The 26,183-nt window shown below is 43.1% G+C and overlaps 1 protein-coding gene across 1 annotated transcript; it reads left to right on the plus strand.

The window, feature by feature from the left end:
* Positions 1 to 15,013, plus strand: GPR132 (G protein-coupled receptor 132). Its single transcript, XM_010123521.2, has 2 exons — positions 1 to 45; positions 13,533 to 15,013. The coding sequence occupies exon 2, from the start codon at positions 13,558 to 13,560 to the stop codon at positions 14,656 to 14,658; it is 1,101 nt and encodes a 366-aa protein (XP_010121823.2). The 5' UTR covers positions 1 to 45; positions 13,533 to 13,557; the 3' UTR covers positions 14,659 to 15,013.
* Positions 15,014 to 26,183: the final 11,170 nt, after the last annotated feature.

Genomic DNA, 26,183 nt, shown 5'->3' on the forward strand with positions numbered 1-26,183 from the left:
TGGAGCTCTTCATCCTCTCCTTTGCAAAAGCCAGAGGAAAAAGAAGTAAGTGATTTCTGTCCCTGAGGCAAGGCATTACTTCTACTCAACAGTATTTTGCTTCGTCCTGCTTTGATTACTCCTTCTCCATGCTGTGCGTTTGTGCTTCAGAAATGCAGACTCTGGTGATGTTTCACCGTAGTCTAAATCTCCTTGCGATTGATACAGCAGGCATAAAGTGTTGTTGGGTCTGTATTAATTAGAGTTTATTGCAATTGATGGAGTCTTTGCTACCTATCTTCCTTATGAATTCCCTTTCCTAAGAAAAACATATTTCTCTCTTACAAAACAATTTTTGTTCCAGTGAGGGATAGGTGATAATTAGGACTGATGGATTTTGGCAGGATACACGTTGCTGTGAGGTTAGATTTAATTATCACTGCTGATCATGAGACATGAATACATAATTATATTAGAAAGACAAATGCAGGCCTTCCTTTGGCAGATGATAAGGAGAAGTCACATCCAGCCTTTCCTCTCATCCTTACTCTGCTGGAAAAGCAAGACAAGCATTTTATTGTGATGCTTACCTGCTGGTCTATAGTGCCTGACTGGATACACTACATTCCTTCTTTTTCTCCATCTTTCATTCGCACAGTACTGTTCATCTCTGGCACTCAGAAATGTGGAGAATGACTTAAGATTATTTTTTTTTTGTCAAATATTTTGAGGCTTGACTTTTTTCTCTGAGACTTCAAAATTACTGGGACCATGCTTAATGCTCTCCTTCAGCAAACTAAAGACCTTGCTTTTAAATGAAAGCTGATACTCCTTGGCATTTAGCGTAGCCTTTATTTTGTGTAGCAGCTGCAGCTTTAAGGAGACCACAAGTCTTACAATAAAGTCAGAGGCTGATAACAGCAATCACACTACACTCGCAGATGGCCAGAATGAATCAGTTTGGGTTTCTTCCTTTGAGACTTTAAAGGATCCTACTTTTGTTTTGAGACATTCTGAGGTCAGAGAAGATCTTTCCTACGCCAAATAAGATTTAGCAAAGGGTAAACATCCTACCAGAGCCAGTCTGACCTGTTGACTTGATCAAACTGAATTGTTTCCTGCATTTAGATTCTCAAGAGGTCTTCTTGGTTGGTTTTCTTCTCCCTGTTACCTCTCCCATGTGTTTGAGTTCATGTTGCAATAGAAAGCACCACAGATAATACCCACTGGCCTCTCTTGAAATTTTAACATAAAGTTTGCTACTTTGCCAAAGACCAAGGAGCCTTTGGGCTTAGTTTTAACCTGCACTTCCCATAATCCCATTTAGATCACCTGTTGCCAGTAGTTCTTTAGCTTCCAGTAACCTCATTTTCAGGGGAGAAGAAGGGAAAAAAAAAAAAACCAAAAAACATTTATTCAGCTCTTTAGCACTCAGTGGGCAAGGCTGAATTTCTTCTGAGAACTTTTCCATAGATCTGTTCACAGGATGCTACATTTAAACAAATACTCACAGTGTGAATTGAACACCCTCTCTGTACAGATTTCTGCCTGATACTGTAGACGGCTCTTTCAGGTTCAGCATTTCCCATGCATTTTGGTGAGACATTGATCTTATGGCCTCATCATGATCACACAAATAGCATTGCTGTCAAAGCAGAAGTCCCCGAGGGCAGCGTTTCAACTATCAGAGCTGCCCTGACAAAGCTCAGTCCCACTTTGGAGCTGAAATGGAAATTTCACAGTTTTGTGCAGAATGATTTTGCCCTCCCAGCCATGTTCCTTTATTTTTATATATAAGAAGCAACAAAAGTGCATGTAAGTCAGTGGCTCCCACATCAGAAGGAGCTGGAAGTGGGGAAGCAGAGAGTATTCTGCAGTGTTGCTGCAGATACAGAGGTCATGCCGCTGTTCACGTTAGCAGTTGTGGTCCCAATGCAACAGGAAGGTGACTGGAGTGGTGGCTGCAGTAACTGCTGCGCCAGATAACATGAGGACAACTTTTTGTGGCTGCTCTCCATGACTTAGTGCCTGTACATCTGGCCTGAGCTCAGCACAAGCTCGGGATTTGCTTGCCTTTTCTTGACACTCAGCGCAAACCTATTGTATTTTCCATGTGCCATGGGGTGTAATTGGCAATGAGCAGTTGAGTGCATTTCCATCTGAGGTTGTTTTTATCTCCTTTTACCCATTTTCCCTCCCTGCACAGATTGAGCTGCCTGTCCAAAAGCTTCTGGATAGCTCCTTAACTGCTCGTGGCTCCAGGGTTGCTGTGCATGTCTCATGCATGGAGCCAGGACAGGTCTGGCAGGGTTTAGCAGACAGGACACCTTCTCGCATCCCTCAGCCATGCGTTATTACCCCCTGAATGGGCTATGCCTCACTGTGTGAAAATCACTGCTTTAAATTGAACCCTTTGGGCGCCAGTGTCTATGGGGAAATGCTATTTTTGCTTGGCCCGGCCTCCTGTGCTGGGGCTGTAATGGAGCAGTGGAGGAGGAGGGAGTCAACGATCCCACCATACTGGCAAAAATCCCATCATCTTTGCATCTGCTTTCAGTAGAGCACAGCAAGCTTAACAATCTATCTCTTAGACTACCGCTACTTTGATCTTATCTGCCTTCATGAATCAAGGTTATTTTTAAAGCAGGGTATTTAGTGCAGATAGATACTACCAAACACATTTAAGGTTCAGACCTGGCTGCTGCTGTTTGTGGAGCAGAGCATGTGACAAAAACGTTCTCCAAGAACCAAATATCCCGCTGCGGATCTGAAGTCCGTAAACACCAAAGGCTCAGTATTGAAACTGGAATGGAAGGTGAAGGGGATTGTATCAGTGCATAGGCAAGCAGGGCCTGACTGGAGTGGAAAGGTTTGAGAGAAGTGAGAAATTTAGAACAAGGTCTATCAGAAACAACATATGAATCTGCTATCTCTAAAGAAGGACACTTTGGGGAATATCTGGTAGCTGGGATTTTTACATTAATATCTTCCAGGGTAGACTCTGAGTTGGAAGTCCCAACAGAGAATGAGATGCTCATTGTGGTAGATGTACAAACAGCGGGAAGAGATCGCAGCCGGGGATTTGGACAAGACACTACAAGAGATGTCTAGCAGATGTGAGTGAGCTTACAGAGACATCATTACAGAGACACGTGTAGGGGCAAAGAGGAATCTTTGAGCATCACAGTTTTTGCTGGTGTAACTAAGGTCTTAAGGGGAGAACTCTGCTGCTGGCATGTGAGCTAGTTAACTATAGGAAGTGGCAAGAAAGGAAAATGGTAGTTCTCCAATTAGTTGCGAGTGAATCATAGGACAAGAAGGAACAAAAAAAAAATTGAGTTACATGATAAATGGAAAAGGAGGAAACATTGGTGTCTGAGTTTCATGCACTTGTAAATATCATTTTTAACTGCTCTGTTAAAAATAGGATTGTTTCAAGTATAGAAGACACTGTGGTTTTCACAAGGCTTTGCAGATCCCACCTGCAGAGACACTACTCACTTTAGCCAAAAGTAAAACAATTTTGAGTGGAAACTAGCTAGACTTCTCAGTGACAAGCAATATGTCAGTGAGCCCAAGTCTGTCAGGTCATGAAGGTATTTTTGACGTCTTTTTGCCATTTTTCCCTGGCAACTTCTTTAGTACTGATGATGCTACCAGCAGCAGTGTAGCTCCCACGTCACAGTAACTCCCACACAGACCCACAAAGGCAGTGCTAAGACCAGTAAGTGCCCCATGGAAGAGAGTTAATCTACTGTCACAAGGTCAAAGCTCAACATCATCTTTGCATTTTCCTGCTACTGGCAGAGAGCAGCCATCTTGTCTACGCTCACTCTTTTCAGTACAGCTAAGCTGTACTGGGGGATTTCAGAGGGATGAAAGGGACAATCATATTTTGGGCATGTAGGAAAAGCCTGTGATCCCTGTAACTGTCACTATTGTAATGGAGGTCTCAGTGCAGAAAGGGGGAGGGAGGTTGTGAATTTGGGAGTTTGATCAGGAGATGTGTTTGGTTATGAATAAATATACTCTCCAAGTGTCACTGCCTGGTGGCAGTCCTGCTTGGACACTTGTCCTCTGAGCCAGCATCCTCTGGCTTCCGTGGGAACTTGAACAGCAAAAGAGGTATGAGTTACCATTTGTGGAGCCCCTGGGACAGCAGTGGTTTGAAAACCACTGACTGACTTGGGACAGAGGTAGGGAAAGCAGCAGGGGGGTGGTGAAAGGCAAGGATGAGCCATGGCAGTGAAGAGACCACACACAGGGAACGACAGACCCAGGTGATGACAGGCTGGCAGGATGTGACCAGGTCAGCAATGGAGGACAGAGGACGGGCAGCATTCAGCAGTGACAGGCCAACAGGACACAGGACCAAGCTGTGGTCGAACATAACCTTTGGCCATTAACAAAACCAAACCAATAAAGGGAAACAAACAGAGCCATTGGCCAGCCACAGTCTACAGCCAACTTACAAAAAAGCAAAGAAGCTCGGGATGTGAAGGAGTGTGAAGAAGAGGGCATAAATCTGTAAGAAGCTGCTGGAAGTTGTTCCCCTTTGTCCGGTAGTCTCGGACGGGCCTAGGGCGGACCCGCTTCTGGCTAAGGCCAAGCTAAGTGGTAGCAGAATGTTCCATGATAACGCCTCTGCGATAACGTATTTAAGAAGGGGAAAAATAAAAAAAAAAAATAAAAAAAAGAAGAAGATGATGTGAAGAAGCTGGAGCGGGGGCAGAGAGGGGGAGGCGCGAGCCTTTTGGGCCTTTCGGCCCTCACCCTCTGGCCTCCCGCTGGGCGGCCGTCTGGGCCTGACTCGGCCCGGCCTGGCTGCAAGAAGTGGAGAGGAGATGAGATGTGAAGAGAACCTGAGAGGCGTCTGCCTGCCTGTTGTGAAGAATTTCTTGTGAGAGGAGGAAGCAGCGGTGTAAAACCGACTGCAACCCCCATTCCCTATTCCTCCTGTGTTGCTTGGGCGGCGGAAGGTGGTAGAGATAATGGTAAGCCCGGGAAGAGGGGGGGGTGGGGGGAAGCTATTTTGTTCTCTTTCTCATTATCCTGCTTTAGTTTTAATAATAAATGAATAGTTTTCCCCAGGTTGAGTCTGTTTTGCCCATAACGGTAACTTTAAGAATCTCTCCCTGTCCTTATCTCAAACATCAAGCCTTTTTTTTCCCTATGTTATCTCTCTCTGTTCCCTTCGAGGGTGGGGGGAGCAAGTGAGAGACTGCGTAGTCTGGTCCTGAGTGGGGCTAAACTGTGACAAGATCAGCAGTACAAAACTTGCCAGTCTCAGGGCTGCTCTCAGCTGTTCACTTTCACTGTTGCTGTTTCAAAACCTATGCTTCCCTCAATCTTTTGACTTCATGTCAAGTTTATAGTTTAGCCTCAAACTTACAGTGTAATTTCTGGGGTTCCTGATGGCTCTGCTGGCCATGAAGCCACTCCTCTGACTGCAGGACCTTTTCTAGACAAGCTGGTGGGTACCAGGGTGTAAATCTGCCCTACAATAGTCAGTCTTTGATGCTTCCAGGGAGGACTGAGAAACTTTGACAAGCCCAAAAGTCCCAAAATCATGAGTCACAGCCTCTGAATCATGAGACTGGGGAAAAAAGTCCACTGGTACGGGGGGATTTTAGGGTCTGTTTTTCACCTATGAATTTCCCCTATCTACTCCATATAACACTTCTGTAGTTTTACCTACTTTTAGATGTGTTGAATAAGATGGTTTTAAACCCTGTAGCAGGAGCTTTCATTTACACATTTCTCCCTGCATGGCATTCTTCTCTCCTCTACAATCCCTCACTAGGTAGTGTAAGATGGCACTAAAACACCTAGTTTATGGAAGGATCACAGTTTTAAGTTGGATCCTTTCTCAACCCTGAATTATGTGACAGTTCACTCACAGCTGCTTATTTTAGCAAAATAGTACATTTAGTTGTAGACTGTAGGAAGGGGGAAGTGGATGTGTGGATCTATGCAAATACTCACTGACAGGTATTTAAAGTTTGCTGAGAGTTCACATCTACGAACAGTGTATCATGAGATAAATCACCTTCCTCACATCAAAAATGATTACTGAGTTCCCCTCCTGAACAGCACTTGATGAGTATCTTCTCTCTTCTGACAAAAATCTTCTTTTTTTTTTAATAAGACTGCTTATAGCTTATATCTGCAGTATAAAGATAAATATTAAGACTGTATAACTAATCCCGAGGTCCTGCTGCTTCCTTAGAGCAGCTATTTTCAGCCTACAAATGCTCCATAGCTTGTTTTAACCAGCAGTAGCCAAGAGAGGGATTATCCGCCTCACCACAGTGCTCTCTGGCCCATGTCTCGCAGTTGTAGATCAGTGTAACCTCTGGCGTACTGCTTACTTCTAGCAAAACCTAACTGAACTTCAGATGACTACACCTGGTGACCAAACCAAAGCATATGTCATGCCTTGGTTCAGTGTAGAGGTCTTTCTTGTTTCTTAAGAGTCTTCTCCATGGCCACAGGAGCCAGGGAATGTTCAAAAGAGGGTAAAACTCAAACAGAAATCTAGCAAATACAAGAACCATGCCACTTTCATCTTTCGGGAATCATGTGGAGATTTTTTTCCTGACTAGGCATTAAAGCTGCTTCATATGGTGTTTATTTGTCTCTGTATTCAAATCCCATTGGTGGTTTCCTTCTGATCAAGCTAGGATGGAGGCAGATGTTTTAAGATGGAGTTGTGCTCAAGCCAGATTCACAGTATATTCCTGTAGTTTTAAAACACTCTTATTTTCCCACAGAGCTCTGAAACTGTATAGTATATATATTATATTCAAATTTGAAACTATATTATTTCAAATCCCACTGTCTTGTGTGTTTCAGTAAAAACAATCATTCTGCTGGGTAACCAAGAAGAGGAGCCATTTCTGCTTTTCCTTTGTATGCTGACTTGCTTATAGGAGTGACTTCATCTATTAATTTGTTTATTACAAACAGGAAAAAAAAAAAACTAAAAATAAACTAGTTCACTGACTTGCTGGGCGAATGGGTCATAGTCTATTTTTATCCACAAAGATATCACAAATATTTTTCCTAGTTGCCAGAACAGCAGAGCAAATAATCCACGGCAATTTCTTACTTTCTATTAAAGTCAACAGACAAAAGCTAGTGGCTGGAAAGTTTAATAGTTCATAAAATTTACAGGCAGGTAATGTAGATTCTAGGCAAGAAAGAGAAGCCCAGGTTCAGAAGAGAAGTGATATTGCTGGTAACAAGTACTGTAGGTGGCATATCTGTCATTTCTGGGAACTGATGTCTTACGCTAGCAGATTGGAGTGGTCAGACTGACATCATGTTAGTACTCTTGTGCCAAATAGTTACAGTACCACATGCCACTAAGGAAAGCACACAAGAAGAAACTCAGGTCCTACTTCATTGAAGGTTGATTTCTGCTTTAAAACATGTAGGTTGGCAATCATTCCAAACACTGCGGGGAGGAAGGAAGGTGTGAAGGGATAGTTTGTGTTTATCTTAACCATTATAAGTGTGGTGCTTTTTGAAATTGTTATTAATATCCCATAAACTCCTCAAAATTGTCAACTCCAACAATAATCCTTAGCTTAGAAGGATGATCAGAAAATTATTAGACAATGAAAAATAAATGAAATAATGTGCTCTGCTGATGTAATTGTACTCATGTTACAGATTTCACTGTCTTTTTTTTCTTCTGTCCCTCTGTAGCTCAGGTGAATTAATCCAAAGACCTTCAACCGGTGCTTTGTTCAACTATTGTGCTTTATTTGACTTCTCCCTCTCTTCCTTGTAACTGTACCTGCAATGTTCTTTTTTACTTTTCCTAACAGGTTTTATTTTTATCACTCCAACTTCTCTGTTAGAAAAATGAAACAGTTTTACATGAGTAGCTCAGGGATAAATAAAGAAAAGGAAAAAAAAAAGCAAAAGAAAGCCTTTTGCTTTCCCCCTTGTTTTCACTTCCCTCTTTACACCTCAGTGTTAGCAAAAACACTTCAGTCTCTTGAGGGAAGATCAGGTATTAATGCAACTGGCCTGAATGAGCAGCAGGAGCCCCCAGTCAAGTCTCTGCACCCCCCAGGACCCTTTTCTGCTTCATTCAGGGACCAGACTCCAGTGAAGATCTTCATATTCACTCTGAAGCGATAAGCTCTAAGCCAACATGCTCACAAAAGTCTACATGGTTTTCAGGACTTAGCAGTGGTATTTTCAAGGCAAAAGAACTGAAGAGAGCGATGCCATTAGAGCTGTTGTCCACCTCTGCGTGACTCTAACAGCCGATACGCTGCTTATCCAAAGTGCCCTGCTTAGCACTTGCGGCATCCACAAAGAAGGTGCCTGGTTGGGTAACTCGGTTACAAAGATCCCTATGCAGTCAACAGAGATCAGCATTGCCTCTGAAGACTGATGGAGGGTGGACCTCACTCTATGGCCGAGCTGCTCTCAGTACAACCCCTTCCTCCACCTGTCTCTGGTGCTCTGCTCCTGGCTGTAGGCTACTTACCCAATTCCCTTGCACCAGCCCTGGTGCTGCTTTGACCCTGGTGAGCCACTTCAGAAAGGTCAACTGGTGGACAGCTGACCAGACAGAAGAAGTGGACAAGTCTTCTGCTATCTTACCACTCTGTGTAATTGCACTGCAGGGTCAGGCCAGGGACAAGGCAGAGAGAAAAAAAGGTGACAGCCAGGCTGTTATTCTGGCATGGCTGTAATGTGAAACCACATCCTCACAGCATCCTAGGTTCATGGTCTTATCTCCCATGAGCTGTGTAGGGCACCTCTGTACAATAGTTCAATGCTTCCTGGTGCTGGGTAGAGGGGAGGACAGACGACCACCACACAGGCTCTGCTGCACAACAAAGCAGTGCTTTGGCCCCTGTCCACAAGATGGAAGATCTGATTTCTAGACTAGACACTAGCTTGGTATTTAAAATTTGCCTCTTTCTAGGAAAGCCTGAGAAAGAGCACCTTTCCATTCCTCCTGGTAAATCCAGGCCACCTGCCGTGAGGAATGCAACATGCACTGGATCAAAGAGAAGGAGAGAAAGGGCAGTCAATCTTGATCTAGTTTCACAATCCTGCTTGGTGGGTCTGCAGCAAGACACTTCTGCTGCTTTCTCACCACATTCCAAGAAAACCATCATGACTTTTCCATCCACAACCCTTTTTCACTTGGGTATGTCCAGATGCCCTGCCCTTTTTTAGGGTGTCCTCTCCATAAGTTCTCAATACATTCGAGCATGTAGACACTCCATTTTAGGAGTAATAAATTTAATTATCTATTTGTCCAACAGTGTGAACATAATACAACAACATTAGAAATGCTAGGCCTCCCCACTCCAATATGATGGCTATAAGCTAGGCCAAGAGTGGATGTCCAGGGAAGAGTGTAAATACAGAGCGGGCACACAGCAAACCTTCCTTAGTGGATTACTCCATCTTCCAGTGATTTGTGCTCAGGTGCCTCCTGAGCCAGAGGTGATGTCTCTGTCCTGGAAGATGAGATGTTTTGCATATCTTGATGGTGAGAAATGTGCACGTGCTGACTGCGGTTTGTCGTGTGCAGTGAGTCTCTCGGAGCAAGAAGCCTCAGAGTGCTGCTAAATATACATTGAGCTGTTGCTGCAAAATATAGTCGGGATCTGATGTAGCACCTAGGGATGGTCGGTGAGCCCTCGCAAAACAGGATAGGTCACAGGAAGGTGAGAACAGCTACCTTGGACAGGCTTTGCTCAACTGAAAGCTAAAGGACAGCTAAGAAACCTAATACATTGAAACAGCTTGTCTCTCACAAACATGTTCTTGGATATCGCTCCTCCTTGGCATCACAGCTACGTTTGACCCTTTATAAATGCTTGAAAATAGCTGGATGTGGTAAATCTCTTAAGTTCTGCTGTTCTAATCAATGTTTCTATCATTAAAATTGCTCATCGCAAATACGAGCAGAAAATGAATCCTGAAATGGTGTATGTTTTTTTCGGCTTGTAATTTTTATTATTTTTTATTTGAATGACTATCTGACATGCAGGTTAACCTGCTCCAGTTCTGCACCAATGTGGGACAAAAACAAAGTGCTCACAGGTAACCAGCTGCCTCTTTAGATAAAACAGTACAGTTATGACTGCTACATTCAAGAGATGTGGTGATACATCCATTGTAGCCCAGTGGTGACATCCATCGTAGCTCAGCCGCCACAGAAGAAGACAGAACCAGGAATCTTCTGGGCTGAGCCAAGTATCAAACCAGCAAACTCTAAAGGCCTGACAACAGGATGAAAAGTGCATTCAGTTGCAGAGGGGCAATGTCACACAGAGGAATTTCATAAATTGCCTGCTGAGTGCTCCTTTCTGATCTTCAGTTTAAGAAGGAATCACCTCTCCAGGCCTGGAGAGCTGAGCAGAGACAAGTGAAGCCCAGAACTGGGGCTGGATGCAGTGGCCAGGGCCAGAAGACTCTTCCCTGGGCAGGGCAGGGAGCCAGGAGAAGGTGAGGAAGGGGAGCAAATGGATGTCCTCCTCTCCCCCTTCCTGATATGGGGCTGAGACATAGAGCATTACGGCTGGGGAGCATCCAGGCTCCTAAGATGACAGGCCAGACCTTCAGGAGAGGCATTCAGCACACGTTTTTTTCTCTACAAGTGTAAATTTACGTCTATGGCTGCACTTTGCCAGTTGAGGCTTTGCGCTTGGCAGCTGACAGTCATTTCAAGGGTGAAGGTCTCTTCTGCTCAGTCCCAACCCTGTGGCTTAAGTCATACGCCAAAAGCCAAGAAAAAGAAAAAGCATGTTCCGTGCAGGCAGCTTAAAAAGTCTCAGGCATGTCCTTCCCGAGGTTCATTCGCAGGTGCTAAGCATGGGAAGGAGGCTTGGAGCAAAGCAGGAAGGTGGAGGCAAAGGAGGCAAGAGAAAGAAACATTGGGAACCATGTGTCTACAGAATAGCTCACCTACCACTTCCTTCCTGCCCTGCACCATCACCGGCTGCTCGCTGCCGAGACAGGTACCTCCGGAGGAAGCATGCTTTCGCTACGCGGCAAACAGCGGGCGTAGGCAGTGCAGACAGGAGAATGTTCTGACAAACACAAGGTCAACAGAAGGAGGCAAAGCCCAGGAGGAAGGGAGGAGAGTGCACCTTCAACCACTCTTGAGGTGTGAGGAGTAGGCAGCCACTGAACAACCGAGATGGCGTGCTGAACAACCGCTTCGGCTGCTGCCATCTCCCTCACGTATGAGTTGTATTCACCTGCTGTGCTTCACCTTAGAAGGGGAAGTCTCCAAGACCGCTCTGTGGTGTGCTGGTGTACAGCAGCTCTCTCATCACTCAGACGTGTCTGAGTCAAGGACGAGCTCTCATATGCCACCTCTCAGGTGAGGTCTGGGCTGAGAACTGCTGCTGACCCTGAAACCAAGCACCTTTTTTATCCCCTTTACACAGTGGCTTGGTAGGTGGTCCAGAGAAGGCCCCACCTCATTCACCAAAGGTGGCAGATACCCAAAGGAAGCAAAAACTCAGGTCACCACCAGTCCTTATGTTGTGGTTTGGTTAGTGAGGGGGGGCCTAACAAGCACAGCAACTGCTGCCTGCTAAACCTCGTCAACCTGTCAGCACGCGAGTGGAGCACGGTTTGCCACAGGGGGAAGCAGAAGGTAGTTGCAGAGTATGGTTGCACCCTCCGGTGTACTTCTGGAACACACAGCACTTTCTCAGTTCCTCTTTCTGTGGAGGCCCCTTCCAAATGTCCTCACTCCAGGGAATAGCTTACGCTGCCAACGTGGATGGCAGGTACCACCACTGCCTCTGCCCCATCTGCTCGCTTGCCAGGATGTCTTCACTCAGAAGCTGCTGTCATTGAGCGGGCTCTGACTGTGTTGGGTACTTTCTGGAAATGAATCCCTCTTGGCATGCTGTTTATGGCTGTGGCTAGCACCCTGCTGCTGTGAGGGTCTTGCAGGCTAAGGCAACCAGTATCCATTTTCTCATATCGTTGTCATCATCTGGTAACTCAACTAAGTTAGGGGACCTGATTGCCCTTCGAGCTCTAGGGACCTCGCATGGCAAGCATTCAGGATGGAGCTGTTTGTGCCACCCCAGGGACTGCTCTTGCCCACATGGAGGGGAAGGAATGGCCCCACCAACTTGTCCATGTGCCCAAAGATGCAGGAGACAATCCCACTGCACTGGGAGCAGACTGCTTCCCCTTAGTCTGCTTGAGACGGGCCCAAACAAGCAACAGATAAATGTTCTGAGGCTGCTAAAAGCTACCTTCTCCCCTGCATGAACTCAGGGTTAAAGAAACTGCTCATGCACGGTGTGGACCAAGAAAGCTCATGCCCCTCCTCTGTCTGAAGGGACTCAATCTCTGTCAACGCATCTGCTCCTTCTGGAGTTAGCTGACTGTTCCCTGGAGCAGGTGTCCACCTCATAAGAGAATGACCAAAAGATTAGGCCAGACAAGACTTTTTTTTTTTATCAAGGATGCTATACAGTGGACACCTTCAACTCATAAATACAGCAAAGTACAATTTTTAAGGGCCCACAACACCATTATGGTGCACTCACTTCCATATTCCTCTCTTTGCTTGGAGAAGATTTCTGCACGGAAATCATTATGTGACTTTGCAAGAAATGCTTCTCCTAGCACTATTTACCACTAACCAAATACCAGGTCTGCTCTTGTATATGGTTATCTTGGAAACGTGGAGTTTTTTGTAAATACTCCAGTTCAAAGAGCATTAATTTTCTTCACCTCAATTTCTTAAATGTGTGTATATTCTTCTCTTTGGTCTGGTTTAGTTCCTCTAACTGCCCTTGTTTCCTGTTGTTTCCCAGAGGTATCAAACAGATATGGTAGGCAGTTTCACTGTCTTACTGTGGCGGGTGTTATGCAGCACTACAAGTTTATGTTCTTCATCTGCAGTTACTCATTAAGAGGAGGAAGGAGAGAAGTACGAATTAGCTAGATCTAAACCACTGTGTTGTAATACAGTGTGGAGGTACACACCAGTGGCCAGATTCTGGTTCCTGTCTGTGGAGTAGTCTCTGACACAACTACCACTACCCACTTCAGTCGGTTCCCCCATCTGACTCCACAAATGATAGTTTCTTTTGGATGTCTGCCTCTGAAATCTCTACTGTTTGCAGGTTTTGTTACTCAGTTTGAAAAAAAAAAAAAAGAATTGAAGACTAATACCCTTAATTTCTTCTGGGAAGTCACTTTAGTAACTGATCAGCAGCTCTGCCTTATTTATGAGGCAGCCTGGTGTAGGGACAGTTCCCTATACTCTGTTTTAGTGACTAGGCATGCTGTAGGCAAGAAATTCCTTGTGAAGAAAGGCATTTTTTTCCTGGTAGTAACTTAGACCTGACTGCCAGGGGACACTACAGGAATCCAACAGGTCTTGGAAAAGGCCTATCTTAGATGCTTCCTCAAGACAAGCATCCCACTTGTTCCCCTGACATGTCCCGTTGGCGCCTACAGGACTATAACCTTTACTGACATTTTTTAACTGATGCAAATGCTAACTTTCCACCTTGTCTTCTGATTCTCAGGAAACACCAGCTGGAAAAAAGAATAATGGAAAATTGTACAGACACAAATAATAGCTCCTCTTGCACAGGAATTCCCTACAAAGACAGCAAGACGCTTCTGGTCGCTGTTTACAGCATCGTTTTTGCTATAGGCCTTCCAACAAATTGCTTAACTTCCCTGCTTACATTTGTACAAATCCAAAGGAATAAAGTAATTGCCATCTACATTTTCAGTTTATCATTGTGTGAGCTGATGTATTTAGGTACTTTGCCCCTCTGGATTATCTATGTGCAAGATGAGCACCAATGGAGTATGGGTGTGATGGCTTGCAGAGTAACAGGATTCATCTTTTTCTGCAACATATACATAAGCATTCTGCTTTTGTGCTGCATCTCTGTGGATCGTTACGTGGCACTGGTGTATGCCCTGGAATCAAGGGGGAGAAGAGGACAGAAAAAGGCAATCATAATAGTGTGTTTTCTCTTTGCTGTGGTTGCAGTAATCCACACTCCAGTATTTCACATGGAAGGTAATGGAAAAGTTACGAAGATGACCTGCTTTGAGACTTTGCCCCTTGACGTAAAATTGGCTTCTTTTGGCTTTGCCAGATTCCTACTTGGATTTGCTGTACCTTTTGCAATCCTCATTTTCACAAACTACAAAATTTTCCAAAGTACAAAAACAAGCAGCAGTTTGACTTGTCGCCAAAAAGCCAAAGTGAAGTATCTGGCTATCGCCATTATTGTAATTTTCCTGATCTGCTTTGCTCCCTACCATGTGGTACTCCTAATAAGATCCATATACTTTATGTTTCATCAAAATTGCTCATGTCCATTTGAAAAAGATATATATTCAATTTTTACAGTGTTTCTGTGTTTAGCCACTGCAAACAGCATTGCTGATCCAATCATCTACGTGCTGGTTAGTGAAAATGTCAGAAAAGATTTTTACAGGAGTCTGAGAAGATGGAGATTGAACTCATCCAGGCTGAATTCATCCATTAATCACAAGACTGACAGCATAAAATTGAAAATGTCAAAAGAATCACAGGAAGGAGGGCTAAGAGAAGAAAACAAAGAAATACCAGATTCATCCATCATTCAAAAGACCTGTAATAGTGGCAAAGACCAAGAAGGTGGCAGCTAGCAGTTAGCTGCTCAGACAAACAAGAAGTTCCCAACACCAGCTGCAGGCTGCAGACTGCAGCACACGAGTATTTACATGCTGATGTCTGTAGGAAGTTTTGCCATAGTGCACAGGCCAGCAGCTCCTTGAGGATGCTACAGGAGGGATCCTTCTTAATTCTGTTTGTCTTTTACAATAAAGTTTGTCCGCCAGTATCATTGGTGAAAATATTGCTTTGCTAAGGACATGTGGAGTAAACCAAGTAATTTACTTTGATTCAAATTGAAATCTTAAAAGATTATTTTTTTGAACTGACTCTTTTCCTCATATGAATTCAGAACCAGTTTTGTCTTCTGAGATGGACAAAAAATACCCCTGCTGAGGAGAACAATATAGGGCCCATTCTTATGGTTGAAATTTTCAGTTCTTTGGGAGGTTGACGTTCAGATTCTCATACACGTACTCTGTTGTTACCGTTTGTGGTTAACCAGTGGAAAATATGAAAAATGAGGAAGTCTTTCAACAAGAGCCTTGAAAATGTTCCTAATTCTTCAGTATGCAGCTTTATCTATCTTGCACATTCTGGGGACAATTAGAGGGCAAAACAGTGGCCTGATGACACAGACCAGAAGTACTTCTACTGTATTAGTCAAGATTCTGCACTGCCCTGAAATTATTAAAATGTACAATTCTAATGCTTGACATTTTACAATCAGTAATTTTTACTTGTTTTGGAGTTAAATCTAGAATGCATTGAAGTATATACAAAATTTATACATTTCCAAGTGGTGTCATGGACTGTTTTTATGCTATCTCCCAACATTTGTTGAACTTGTGTTTCGTTTCTGACTAAGCTAACACTTCCCTCGTGGTACTGATCCAGCTTTTGGCATGCAGGAGTCTGCACAAGAGTCAAGTGCCTTACTGACAGGGAAGGGCTGGCTGCCTGGAGAACGCAGTCTCTTCTCCCCATCGATGGGAACTCCCTTGGACACGCTGGTCCCACACACATGAGACTGTGCTGGGGCAGATTCCATTGCTGCTGCTGCTGCTGCTGCCACTTTCGCTACGAATAAATTATTGCTGGTAGTTTCCTGTGCCTTCAAACCGGAAATGAAAAACTAAGAATGAGACAAATCTGTCAAGATATATCTGAACAGCTTCTTAATATTTTTATGTGTTCAAAGTAAAAGAGACAAAGATCATGAATCAGTTGGATGACTGAGTACAAGTTTGTAAAGTGTTTCACAGTATCATTCTGTTCCATCTGTAATCTATTTCTGTAATATTTTTAAATTGTTACCAATGTTCACATTTCTGAATTGAACTAACATCAGCCAATGTCAATGTAAATACAATACTTCTTCATGTTTTTAAATGGTCAAAGGTATTTCTGTATATTATGCTTTATTCTTTTGCAAAGAAGCATTGTACCAAAATGGCATTTCCTCAAGTTACTGTATTTATGACATATTTAATTTTTGTACTATTTAAAGACTCCTCTGGGACCTACCTATGAAATGCTTGTGTCCTCAAAAGTAGCTCACGTAATACTGAACTGAATAGGAGATTGTTTCTTGGAAAAATGTGAAATTCTGTTGTGATGCTAAATAAGAAACTGTGGGTTTGTATTTTCATATGCGTCCCAGAGATCAAACTCTCTCAAATATCAATAAGAGATCTGCAAAGTGCCGAGTATCTGTAACTTTGCTGAAAATCAAACTTTCCATTACTAAAAAAATCAGCAGCAGGCGTTGCTCGTAACAGCCCCAGTCAGTCAGAAGATTGTTGATTAATCTCTGAAGATGCATATGCAAACTGCCCCAACCTCAGGATTTTCATAGTTTAAATGTAAAATTCTGATGAAAAATAGCAGCAAATTTAGAAGAAACCAAAGATACAGACTTCTGAACTGATTGAAATGGATGCAAATTAGATATTCACCTTGATGAATTCTGAAATCTCTCTTGATGTTTTTCCTCTGACAAAACGTGAGTGTCTTTAGAGCAACCAATATTGGAGCTCAGTGCTGTAGGTGCAGGGAACAGGGATTAGCAGGGTCTGATGCAACATCTGTAATTCTTTTGCCTTGTCTAATTTACATGCTGTTCTAAATTACTATATTGTTACAAATTTTCTTTTGAATTAAAATCTTTGGAGCTTCTTTGTTCAGATGCACTCTGAAGTAAAAGCCTTAGGGGTGACAAAGCCCTGTGCAGCCTGATCTAACTTTGAACATGACCTAGACAACTTTTGGAGTGCTTTCCAAATTAAAATATCCTGTGACAGACTACCAAAGGGATTAGGGGCCAAGTACCAAGAAATATATCCACACGCAAATCCTGACTTCTTTGGATAAACAGAAAAACAGCTTTATGTCTGGGTGAGGACATCAAGACATGCTATTTCCACATTGTTAAAATATCCCATCAGATAAAGCGATTGTTTCTCATGTGATAAACTGAAGCATGTGATCTCTTTTGTCACACAATACCTGGCTGTGCCACACAGGCAAAGGAAGGGTCTCAGCAGTGGGATGCTTGCTAGAGACACAGCGAAGAACGCTGCCCAGGTCAGAGCAGATCTGAAGGGTGGATTGGTTGTGTGGATCCTTCCCTCCCTTCCTCCTGCAGGGACTGCTTCCTGCTGTGAAGAGAGGTTCACCTACTACCTCAGATCTGCAGTTCTCCACCCAGCTATCTGGATCTGTCCCCCAACCTCCTCAACTCAGCTTAAGCTAGAAGATGACTTGGAGAGAGTGCAGAACGAAACCTAGGCTGTGCTTCCCAAATCTTTAGACGGTCAGGTCTTCACACACATGGCTCAGAGTGGGTAAGTCACTCACCAGTGGAACGGAGGCGAGATTCAAAAATTTAACTCTCTTTTGCATTCAGTATTTACTCAGGTATAACTTCCATAATTTGATTTAAAGAAGAGTGGGCTACTTAATAAATAAAACATGATTTTGTTTTTACATATGCCTCAGACATTCATAATGTACCTGGGAGATAACTCGATTGCTGATTATTTTAAGTATGACTGTGAAGCATGAAGTGTTGGCTATGAACTAGAGCTGGCCAAACTAGACTTGCAGATGATGTATCTGATTTGTTTGTTTATTCATCAATTTTAAGTTATTTCTAAAGACTGGATTTTTTTAGTTGTTTTTAATTGTTTAGGGTAACTCACTTATAAAACTCTATTCCTGTCTTAAGAAATGCTTTCATGTTCTGTATTAAATTTTACTTCAAGAGGATATTTATACAAAACGGGCAAAACCAGATACGAGTGAACTCAGACTCTCTATGCATGACAAAGTTTCACCTGCAGTTGGTAACCCTGTAGCTGGTCTGATTTAGTCCCTGCTATCACGTACAACCCAGTGTCGAACTTCTGTTGGGTAGTGGGTGATGATACCTAACTCAGAGCTAGGCTTACAAAACTGTCCACAATCTAAGAGCTTTTCTTTGTGAGTGTGTTGTTGTCCTCCAGGTCACACTGTGGGATAGGTCTTTTAGGAAATATCCTCAAAGTTGCCCCATAGGTTGGAATACCTCCCTTATTTTCAAACCAGCACAAACTAAAGGTAGCAAATAAGGGTGAGAGGATTGCATCAGCAAGATGCAATCATTTTTTTAACCTCTTTGGTATGCAGGGAAGCATACAGATGGCAGCATTCCCAAAGCTGGATCTCCCAGCATGTTTTCTGCAACTAGCGTCTAGAGACAAGGATGTGATACTTACCAGTCCTCTCCATCCCTTCCAGTCCCTTCTGGGGCCATTTGCATCCCACTGCACTCCCTCTTTCCCCTGCACAATTAACCTTTACACACGGGAGGGCATTTCTCATAATCCATTTGCTCCAGGGATGCAGCAGGGCCCTACGACATGCAATCTTCAAGTGAAAGCAGTGTAAATCATAAAAAGAGAAATCTTATTATTCCAAATTAGACTAATGCTAACATCCTGGTAATAGATGTTAGTTGCTGCCATCATGAGCAATTGGTGAGAAAGAGTAAGGTTCTAAACTCATTATGTCTCATTGCTGTAATCCAGATCACTGATAACGTTTAGGGTTTTACTCTTACTCCATCCTTTAGGAAATGCTCAGAGATAACAAAGCAAAAACCACCCTTGCAGACAGATGGAAAGTCTGCTGAGGAGAGATGATAAGCTATGTGGTAAGAGCTTCACGAAGCATCACATGAATATCATCTACATGGGCAACCTCAAAACAAGCCTTCTCAGAACACCATGAAATGATCCATCCTGTCGGGCAGCCTCAGTCTGCAACAGGGCTCCATACATTTCAGCCCACGATCACAGACCATCCCCTGTATGTTCAAAGGTCTGCTTCAAATATTTTCTTGAGGGAGGTGAAGAATCAAAGATAAGAGAGATACTGTGGGAAAAGGATGTCGTACGATATACAAAGTCCTGAAAAGCCTTGTAAACCTGAAGTTGCAGATGTTCTGAAGAAGTATGCAAATACCTGAGTGTTCAGAAAGCTACTTAAATATGCATCACTCTATCGCAGTTCCCCATCTGTAAAATGGGACACCTTTTCCCTCGAGCTTTGTCTGTCTTCTCAGTTTAAAATACAATCCCTTGCAGGAGATACTAGAAAGAGTAAGCAGGTGTGTCGTATGCATATTCAGAGCTTACTGCAACAGCGCAGTGACCGGCGTGGAGGCAAATATAAGGTATTAAAGCACAAATTCTAATGAATCAGCACTTTCAGGGTCAGAATCAAAGCACTTTATTTTCTTCTATTTATGCTGGCGCTTCAGAAGAAAAAAAAAAAATTGCAGACTTTAATTTTAACCTTGGGTCTCCTTTTGGTAGCACGGGCACTAGACCCTTGGAGACTTCACTGGGATTTTTCCTCACTGGGATATTTCGGTGTTTGGAGGTGTTTTGTTGTTCCCAAAAGGTAAGAGTAATCCCAATCCACAGAGTTGACTTCCAGGCTGGAAACACTCAGGGCCATGGGCTCACAAGGCTCACAGCACCTCTCTGGGGACAGGACTGAAAACAACTGGTAATGCTAACAGCATTTGCTGTTGCAACTTCTGCACCGAGTTGGCCTCCAGTAATAATCTCTAAAATCCTTAGTGCTCTGAGAACTGTCCATGTGGACGCTGCCTCTCAAGCTCTTCCCTTCCTGGCACAATTTTCGTGGGATGGGAAGCACTTTCCTGGCACCAGATTTCTGGAATGGGTCTCTGACAGTGTGAGCCTGATATGGTTGAAAAAACAGCACAATTACTTACCTATTTGATTAACTTAGAGTTGTTTTTTGCCATTCTTAAATATGGTTGAGAAGACTGGGCTCTCACTACCCACTACCAGCAGTTTTTATTATTATATATTTGATGTTTATAGATGCTTTGACAATATGTTGGATGAAGGACATTTGATAAGGTATTTTTTAAAATCCTGCCATTTTCTATTTAGCTGCATGTATGGTTCCTGTCTACCTCTAAGTCTCTTGTTCAAATCTTTCCTAGACAAAATAAGGCGTATGAAAATAGCTAGTCCATAGCTCTTGATGGAATAGTGCACTTAACTGCAGTAATAGCTATGTCCCGAAGATAACAAACGCACAAGCCTCAAACTACACTTGGGACTGGATGCAGCAATGTGCAAAAGGGGAGAAAAATGTACATTAAATAACAAGGGAACTCAGGAGGATGTCTGACTTCTTGCTTTCTTGACTGTTACTGTGGGAATGGCACGTCAACAAAAGGCATGAGATTCCAGCCAGGCCAAATACAAATCTGAAGTTTCTATCAGAAAGAAGAAAAAGGGGTTGAATGGGGAACTTCCTTTGCACACACGGCTGTGAAAGCGATAGATAGACTGCAATGTAATAATAGAAAAGATCTGACAGAAAATGAAAGGTCAGTAGGTAACATCAGTACTTCACAAAAGCAGAACTCAGAGGCTTGTGTGATTTTGAAAACTCAGCAAGGGGCTTTCCCCGACGAGAGGCTGAGTGGACCCTGCTTGCTTTATTCAAGGTCAAGTCACTCCCTCTTCTGACCAGAAACATTCCCCTTGCATGAAAGGGAAAAAACTGGAAATTCTATTAAGTATTTATCTTTTTGTTTTCTTAGCATTCAGTTTTAGATAATAGAACCACTTCTTAGTCAAATTCCAAGATAAGAAACAACACGGTACAAGGAAAAATCCCAGATTTTTTTTCCTCTGGAGATACTGAAAGCCATTGCAAATAAATCAACGTGATGTTAAACCAAAGCTGTGAAACCAGCCCTCCTCTCATTAAGGTTGTGGAAAATTGAATGCGAATCTGAACTTTCTTTGCTGGCCCATAGTTTCAGATCACAATGACTTCACACCTCCAGAATTTGGAGAATTTTTTCGGGGGAGGGGAGGCATGTAGAAATATAGGTTGGACATATCCTTCCATGATGTAAAACTATATTAATGTATAATTCTGGCTTGTCAGTGCTTCAGCATCATATGTCTAATTGACTAACATGAAGAAACACTTTTATGAAAGCAATGTATCATTCAAATATTCAGCACATCAGTCAACTGTGAGTCTACTGCCTCTATTCTGAGCCATGCAGCAGAAATTTCCTTTCAGAAATTAAAAGGAGAGATTAATTCCCTTTTTCTATACTTCTGGCTTTTGTTTTGGATAAATTTATTTGTGTTTTCCAGTGTAATTCAAGCCCTGATACCTTTTAAGACGCAGGATGATATTTTTCCAGGGGTTTAATGTAGTCACAAGAGGGCACCAGACTCCAGTTTATTTCTCCTGCTGGCTATGGTGGACTTCCCAGTGGAAGAAAAAAAATTTCTCTCTCTTATGTCTCCTAAATTTGCAGGCTGTAATCATAAATTTGTAAGACTTTGTGCAGCTAGGTAAAACAGTCCATACAGATGAGCATGTGTGTATGTGTGCTCATGCTTACCATACAGATAGCTGTTGAGTTAGCGACAAGATTGGGTTATAATGTTTATCCAGCTACAGTGGAAACACACAACTTTTTCAAACGGTGGCTACAAACAGGCAGAAAAACAAGAAGCAAAAACCAGAACTGAAAACAAGCAAGAAAAATCATGGAGAGAAAAAGAGAGTCAATTCCGTTGGCATCACACAATAAAAAGTAGAGGAGGATGGAGCTTGCCAGGATCTATCTGTGATTCCCTGGAGAAGACGTAAGTGGCAGGAGGTAAACGTACATCTAAGGCGTTCAGCTGAGCCAGTCCCTGCGGTATCTAAACACCCAGCAAATTCTAAACAACTCTTTCAAGAGCCTCATTCTACCTCCCTGCCTCAGCAAACCCCTCTCTCCATCATCCCACACCCCTGCTCGCTGCAGCTCCGGTGACTTTATCCCAAGTCTATGGGCATTTGGTGATTTGTTAGTCAGATTAAGTAAGGCCAATTAAAGATTTATTATTCCGTTAACATTAGACATGTTGAAATCATTGCTGGGAAACCATTGGCTGCTGACAGCGCACCAGGAGACATGAGTTAACATTCCTTTATTGCTACAAAAGTCAAAGCTGTCATTCCCATTAAGGCACAGGACCAGAGCAGAGAACAAGACCAGCTCCCAGCCTCTTATCTGTGTTCCTACTCATGCTTCTCACCGTGTTAACCCTTTAACCAGGTAAGGCAGACAGGCATAAGCAATCATTCTCTTAGGGAAAAAACAGAATAAAACCCCCGTATTTTTAATATGCCTTTTTGTGTCTCAGTTTACCTACTTCTTATGATCATGTTTGGACACCCTCATTAAACTACAATTGTTATATTCCTACTATAATTTATGGCATATTTTTTCTTACAGATTCTACTTCAGATAAGTCACCATCAAATCAACATCAGCAATAATTTGTGGATACAGTACGTTTTCCTGTTTAACCTATCAATTCCTCAGACTCTAAAACAAAATTTGGAAACAATCCAAACACTCCAATAAGCCGTCTCAGCCTTTGTCTACTCTTGCAAGGAGCACAGAGGATCAATTTAACTTGCAGATAAAGTGTTAACTTCTATACCAGCATATTTCTCTTACTGATGCTTAATTTTATTCTCCTTGTTACTAATGACAGATCTAAGGAAAAACACATTTGATTAATGCTCTCCATGGCTTGGTACTAGTCTCAACCACTAGAATGACTTTACTGCATAAGAAACTCAGTGTTCTTATTTCTCTACTTTTTTCTCCTGGTTTTCATGGTCCCAATGCTTAACAACTTTAAGGTAAACTTAAAAATAAACAACTGACCTACATATTCTTAAAAGTTTTGTTAGCTTTAACCGTGCTTTTGAATTAGAACTCCTCCAGTTTGCCACTACTGCAGAAATTAGTTTCCCACTGGTACTGTAATTTTCAGGGAGAGGACTTCTAGAAACAGCACAGTGCCTTCCAAAAGGCTGGTTTCAAGAGCAAAACACTGTAGTATCAAATGATGTAGAACAGCAAAGGTGTAAACCTCAAATCTGACCTAAAAGATCTGAAAGCCATACTCTAATGTATGTTCAAGGATATATGAAAAAGGAATTATTTATTAACTTCTTCAGCTTGCAACTGCTTCAGGCTATTTTGTTCTTACAGTATCTGTGGTTTTCAAAGGAAGGCAGAGCTGGTGGGAGGAAAAAAAAAGATCTTCATATGCACAGCACAAACACATTCATCAGAAACAGATGAACTCCAGAGATGAAAACATGGTACTTAGCTTGCTGCAAAGAAAGGAATACCTTGTGTAGTGACAGGCTGCACATGTTTTTCAAGCTTGTGGGTGCTATTTAATAGTAGATGCTTAGTTGCTATAGCAACTGTCATACCCTATGGTATTTATGCTTAGATATGGAACACATATTTTAAGCAGCACCAGACAACATGGTATTCAAGTGTCCAAAACGTATGTTTAAAAGAAAATTCCTGTTATGAAACAAGTAGGTGTGTTCCTCTAGTTATTAGAAAACCTTTATAACGCAACACTTTTCCAACAACAAAACAATCTTGTCCCTCACAAACATAAACCAGAACTACCACCAAGACCCAGAAGAGGGCTTAGAAGCCTTAAAATAAAACTCCAAACAACATTCAGCACTTTAAAATCCATCTTTGCTGACTGCCACTGCATAATCTGGAGAATTTTGCTGTTTGGTACAGCACACGGTGTCTTGCCACTAGAGGTTTCTATTGCAGTTTTTTGTATCTCGCTAGGTACCGCTTCGAAAGTCTTAACTTCGTGTCATCTGGGCTTTGTTCTTACCACAGATGTCCACTAGCAACACTAGCAACAACATACTGCTGTTGGCCCCTGCCTGCCAGCGCGCATATGCATTATTTGTGGTTTCATAGCTGGAATTTCTCAAGTGTGCTTTGTAGCCCTTTTGGCTTTTGTAGTTTTGCATATTACCCACCATGGAGAACAATTCTTCTGAATAGGCTGGCAACTGTAAATCGTGCTGAAAACACTTCTATTTGTTACATCTGGTGGTTATGGAGCATAAACAAAAATTGTAATATGAGGGTGCTCTTTCTTTCAGGTTCTTTCCACTCTAAGACGAAATTGACGGTCAGTAGCTTCTACAGCTGTGAAGGGTCCTTAACCGCAACATGACCACTTTAGCCAGGCAGCTAAAAGAGTTTGCAGATTAGCAACAGCTTTCCTGTGTCCTGTTCCCACTGCATGTCCTGCAGTCAAAACATATTAATACCTCTTCTTAACAATTTATTATCGGTTCCATAAAGTTACTAGCTGACTTGGATAAACACAGTGGTGCTGGTTTTAACTCATAGAGTTTCTCAGTCTGTCTAAGTTCTTAAGAAGGACTCGTTTCTTAGCTCATGTCATCCCTAATCCCCCTGCCCTCCTAGTAGATAGATCAGATATCCACAGCCATAAAACCTAAAGCCTGAGGCTGGTGCCCTGAGGCAGTCAGATTTGTGCCTAGGAAGGGATTTGCTTTGCCCCTGTTGTACTGACAGCCATGTACCCTCCCTCCCATCACCTGTCCGCTACCACCCTTCAGTTTTTTGCCAGCAACAACACCCGGCTGAGCCCATGCAGCCAGACAGCTGTTGCCATATTCAGACATGTATTAGCTGGTGCTCGGATTAGCTGGTGTGATGAGTGCTCTATGCTATTCTCATTTTGTAAGCCACTAACATTTGATGCCAGCATCATTACCATCCAACATCAAGCTACAGTTAACCCACAAATGCTCACTCACTCACTAAAAATGCTTTGCTTTGTTTTACAGGCACCAGACACCTGCTGTTCTTTGTCCAACCTCCTCCTACAGGTAGAGCAAACAGCCTTTGCAGACTCAGAGTGGTGAAGGAGAAGCTCAGCCTTACTCAAGGCTGAGTAGAACTTCCAGCCACCTTTGGTGGTCCACACATTAACGCGCTGTAACGATATGAAAACACTTTCTCTTAAATTCACTGCACTGTGGCTGCAGACCGCACGCGACGAAGCTGTATCCTGTACCTGGCTTACAGGGCCCAGCTGAGCTGCTACAACAGGCTTACTTCTTAGGGAACAGCCACATGTAATTACCCTCCTTAGCCTTTCTTCCATCTGCTCCTGGGTTTTTTAGGCTGGCTCTGCTGCAGGAATGTGCTCGCCCGCAGAAGCACTCTGGACTGTTTCATAACAGCGCCTATCTCAGAGGTAATCTGAATTTGCCAGGTTGGGCTTAAAGGAAATGGTAATACAGGAGTGGGCCTCCTGCCCTACTCTGGAGCCAAATTAAAAAGACAAATGTATCTTAAACACTTTAATCAAACAGTAATTATGGGAGAAACAATACAGACTCAGAGCAATTCCTCATTGTCTTTAGCAGGCAGGGGCAAGCAAGCTCTGTCCCCGCTCTGAACCACCGGGATCCCAGCCAAAACTCTTCCAAACCTCAGGCGATGGTGCCGGTACAGCAGAGCTTGAGCTAACACACCTTGTCTCTCAATAAGGTTCGCTAGCCAGAGCACAGCACTGCACTGACGACAGCTCACGGCTTCCAGTTCGGGGCTGAGTCATGTCTGGTTGGCTTCAAGCGCCGGCAGTGCAAGCACACATTTTCCTGCCTCTGACTGCACAAACTCCGAACTATTCGCCCAGCTGCGTAAACCCCAGGGTCCTCGGACCAGAGACAGAAAACACTGCAGCCACACAGGAGTGCAGAGTGGAAAATGCTTCACTGTCAGCTGAGTATTGGTATTGAGACAGGACTCCATCCTATCTCGCAGAAACCATTTGTTTCGAAGCTTAAGCAACCTCCTGACTAATTTTCCTAACCTCTTTATCTGAGAGCTTGCAAGTCACCAGTTGTGAAACACTGTGCTAAGCCTCGTACAAACACTGAGTAAGAGACAGCGCCTGTCAGAGCCCAAGAAACACACCCTCAGAGAGACCTTTCCATGGGCTAGAAATAGTATCAGTGCAGGGATCCTGTGGAAAGTGAAGAACGTCACTCTGCATGTATTTCTGTTTCTCATTCACCTACATAAAGAACATCTGCATTAGCCTTTTAAAACTATTAAAACCCCCTA

This window comes from Chlamydotis macqueenii, chromosome 5 (assembly GCF_036417535.1).
Source record: "Chlamydotis macqueenii isolate bChlMac1 chromosome 5, bChlMac1.mat, whole genome shotgun sequence".
Taxonomy (NCBI): Eukaryota; Metazoa; Chordata; class Aves; order Otidiformes; family Otididae; genus Chlamydotis; species Chlamydotis macqueenii.

Bases quoted from the DNA above. Each gene is read 5' to 3' on its own strand.
- GPR132 (XM_010123521.2), top strand. From the start codon at position 13,558: ATGGAAAATTGTACAGACACAAATAATAGCTCCTCTTGCACAGGAATT.